Raw genomic sequence first — 3349 nt, 5'->3', positions numbered from 1 at the left:
CTAGGAACTCACCTCTCTCTCTCTCTCAATATGAGTAGTACTGGGCTTCCTGAGCCTGGAATGTGACATATGGATGACTAGACCATTGTCCCTTGTCCCTCTGGCTTGTCTCCATCACAGTTAGGATACATACATACATACATACATACATACATACATACATACACACATACTTATATAAGATTTTATGGCCATGTAACAAATTGCCACAAAGGTAGCAGCTTAAAACAACATAAATTTATTAAATGGTCAAGAGCTTGAGAAGCTCATCTGTATCCTCTGTTGAGGGCTTCACCAGCATGAAGCTAAGGGATTAGAAGATGGGGGAAAATTGTATCCAGACTCTGGGGTGTTGGCAGAATGAGGTTCCTGGGGGGTCACAGACTTCTCCCCCCACCCCCTGCTGACTGTCAGTGCCTCGTGGTTCCTCACAGTGCCTGGCCCCTCAACCTTCAAAGTCAGCAAAGAAGATTCTCCCTGGTGTAGAGTTCCTCTTATGCTTTAAATCTGTCCTCAGGAAACAAAGGGCACACAGACCAGATGAGTCAAATCCTAGCGGAAAGGAGAGGGCAGAGTAACTGCAGGGGACTCACAGAAAACAGAATGACAGAAGATGTGCCTGAAGGAGGAGAGGAGGGAAGAGGATAGGCAGATGGACTCTTAGCATCTCCACGTAATAAAGAGGGGAGTGTGGAATGGGCTAGGAAGTTCCAAATTCACGTTATCAAACCCACCAGCATCAGAGGCTCAGGCGAGCCTGGATCCAGGGACTGTACTTGGCCACGTTGGTATAGACACCTGGACGGTTAGGCAGGGCACAGCCCTTGCCCCAGCTCACCACACCCACCAGGACCCAGTGACCAGACTCCATACAGGTCAGGGGTCCTCCGGAGTCACCCTGCAGGAAAAAGGTAAGCTTAGGTCATGGCTCTCTCTCAAGGTCGCTTTCCTAGGTCCAGTTCCCTGGGCCGGTGGCTTTAGGTTGGGGGGGGGGGTCTGCAACCTCCTCGGTCCTGGATTCTAGGGAGGTGAGTGGCTGGGGAACCAATTCCAGAGGGTGAGGGTTAGCAGACAGACCTGGCAGGCATCCTTGTGGCCTCTCCGGTAGCCAGCACACAGGTTCCCTGGTAGCACTATACGCTCACCCTCGGGCACATCGGCACCCACGTGGTAGAGGCGGTCACAGGCTCGAGAGTCCAGCAGTGGCACCCTTACTCCTTGCAAGGGTCTCCCCCTTGGGAGTGGTACTGAGGGAAGAGGGACAGCTTGAGGTGGGGGCTCAATGGGAAAAGATGAGCGGGAGGGTCTGATTTGCAAACCGGGACTGAAGGGAGGTTTGGCCTCAAGCGACTCTGGGTCTCGCGCTGGGACTGTGAAAGACCAGGGTTCACAGTCCGATGGAGGAGGAGAAAGGGATGACTCTATGCTTTACCTCCTGGGCTGAGGCTACCCCAGCCAGTGACCCAGCATGGAGACCCTGGTGGTGGATGGGACCCTGGTGCAGGCAGGCAGACAGGCTGGATGCGGGCACTCAGGGGCACTGGGCGACGCAGCTGTAGCAGTGCCAGGTCACCGCGGGCCTCATCCTCGGAGTAGTCAGGAGGTAGCAGCACCCGCAGTACAGGAACCAAGAGCTCGTGGGAGGATGGAATGTCCAGACTCAGTGCTCCCAGGAGCACACTGTACTCTGATGGCAATACCCTTCTGCAGAACAGACATGGGGGCTGCTGACAAAACCCGGACCACGGGCCTGTCAGGAGCTGGCACCGCCCACCCCTCCCCAGGCAGTGCCTCTCCCCTGCCCCCTCCCCGTCTTCTCTGGAGCTGGAATAGCGAGTGAATAGCACTGACCGGGGGAAGCAGTGACCTGCTGTCAACACCCACTGGGGTGCAACGAGCGAGCCTCCGCACACGTGGGCTCCACGGTGCTGAATGCTTGTTTGCCATGGCCATTCGCCATCTTGAGCGTCCCGGCCCCCAACGATCCGGCTGGACATGCGGGGCTGCCCACAAGCTGTGACAAGACAAGAGGGCACTGTGGGTTGGCTGGGACTCGGGGTCTGGGGAGTAGGCATCGGAAGGAGAACAGGGCCGAGCTGAGCAGGAAGTGCTTCCCAGCCTTCCTTACCTGCACACTCCTGCATCCTGGCCCCTGCAGGAGGAAGCAGGCAAGGGACTAGATTAGGGATTTGGTGCCAGGTAACAGAGCCTGGGTCAGCGATTAGATTAAGTTGAAGGTGGAACGTATTTGTTACAGTAACCTCATGCCAAGCTTCTGTGCCATGGGTAGCCTCCATCACCCTCCCCAGGGCACTGGGAGGCGGGAGGTGGGACTTAAGCGTGACATACATACAGCATACTACATATGCACTCAGATTTGGAGAGCCCTAGGACAGTGCCACAGAGTCTCTGTGCCTTGGAATGAAGATCAGACGCTCCACAATGCTCTAGAGGCAGCAGGCTCCAGGTAATGAGATGAGGTAAGCGACCTGTAGTTAAAGTCTCTGTGGCAGCCCCCTCACCCATCCCCCACTCACCCAGCACCAACAGGAGCAGGATCTGGAGGCGGGAAGCACCCCACATTGTGTCTTCAGGACTGGTCTGGGTGCAGGAAACTAGGTCTCTGGTCTGGAAGTGGCAGGGAGCAGAGAGGGACATTCTAGGTGAGGGGGCACGTCCTACCCAACCCTGTACCTCTGTGGCTGTTTTGTCTGCCATTCATTTCTGCTTTGTCCTGGACCTGTCACTGAAGCCCAGACCCTACACCTCTACCTGTGTCTTAGACTCCACGTGACCAACTCTGACAAAGCATACCCAATGTCAGATCTGGACACCTTAGGCCTCAGTAGGAACCCCGAAACCTCACCCGCTGGTCTCCATCTTTCATTTCTTAGCACCCCTTGGGTCCAGTTCTCACCCTTGAAGCCTGGTGTCCTCTCCGATGGGGCCAGGGGAGGGCCTGGGGGCTTAAAAGACAGAGGAGGTGGAGGGCCCAGGTAATTATCCAGGCCAAGGCGGAGCTGCGGCTGCACCTGAACAGCTTTAAACAAAGATGCTTTGAGCAGAACTTAAGAGGTGCAGAAAAAGGACACCAGGTGCTGAGAAGTGGGGTGGGGAGGGGGTTGGGGGAACTGCGGTTAGACCAGGAAGCTCCAGAAGATCCTTGGCAGCTCATCTCTAAACCGGATCCTGATCCTGCTGCCTTGTGAAGCCAGCTGCTGGGGCTTCTGAGCTCTATTGTTCTGTTCACTAATCTGCTCAGCCATGACCTCTGACCTCACCTCATGAGGAAGCTCAGACCCCAGACCCCCACTCTAGATCTAGGCCTGCAGCTGACTGCACGCGGAAC

At 55.8% G+C, this 3349-nt stretch overlaps 1 protein-coding gene across 1 annotated transcript; it reads right to left on the bottom strand.

Moving 5' to 3' along the window:
- Positions 1 to 739: 739 nt before the first annotated feature.
- Positions 740 to 2583, bottom strand: LOC308440226 (serine protease 33; the record flags this gene model as incomplete). Its single annotated transcript, XM_080942250.1, has 6 exons — positions 740 to 898; positions 1078 to 1247; positions 1433 to 1704; positions 1852 to 2014; positions 2129 to 2152; positions 2538 to 2583. 6 exons carry the CDS (start codon positions 2581 to 2583, stop codon positions 740 to 742), a joined length of 834 nt encoding a protein of 277 aa, XP_080798376.1.
- Positions 2584 to 3349: the final 766 nt, after the last annotated feature.

Source organism: Micromys minutus (assembly GCF_963924665.1).
Source record: "Micromys minutus genome assembly, chromosome: 31".
NCBI classification, from domain to species: Eukaryota; Metazoa; Chordata; class Mammalia; order Rodentia; family Muridae; genus Micromys; species Micromys minutus.
Note: the sequence above shows the minus strand (reverse complement) of the source record. Positions and strands in the feature narration are given on the sequence as shown.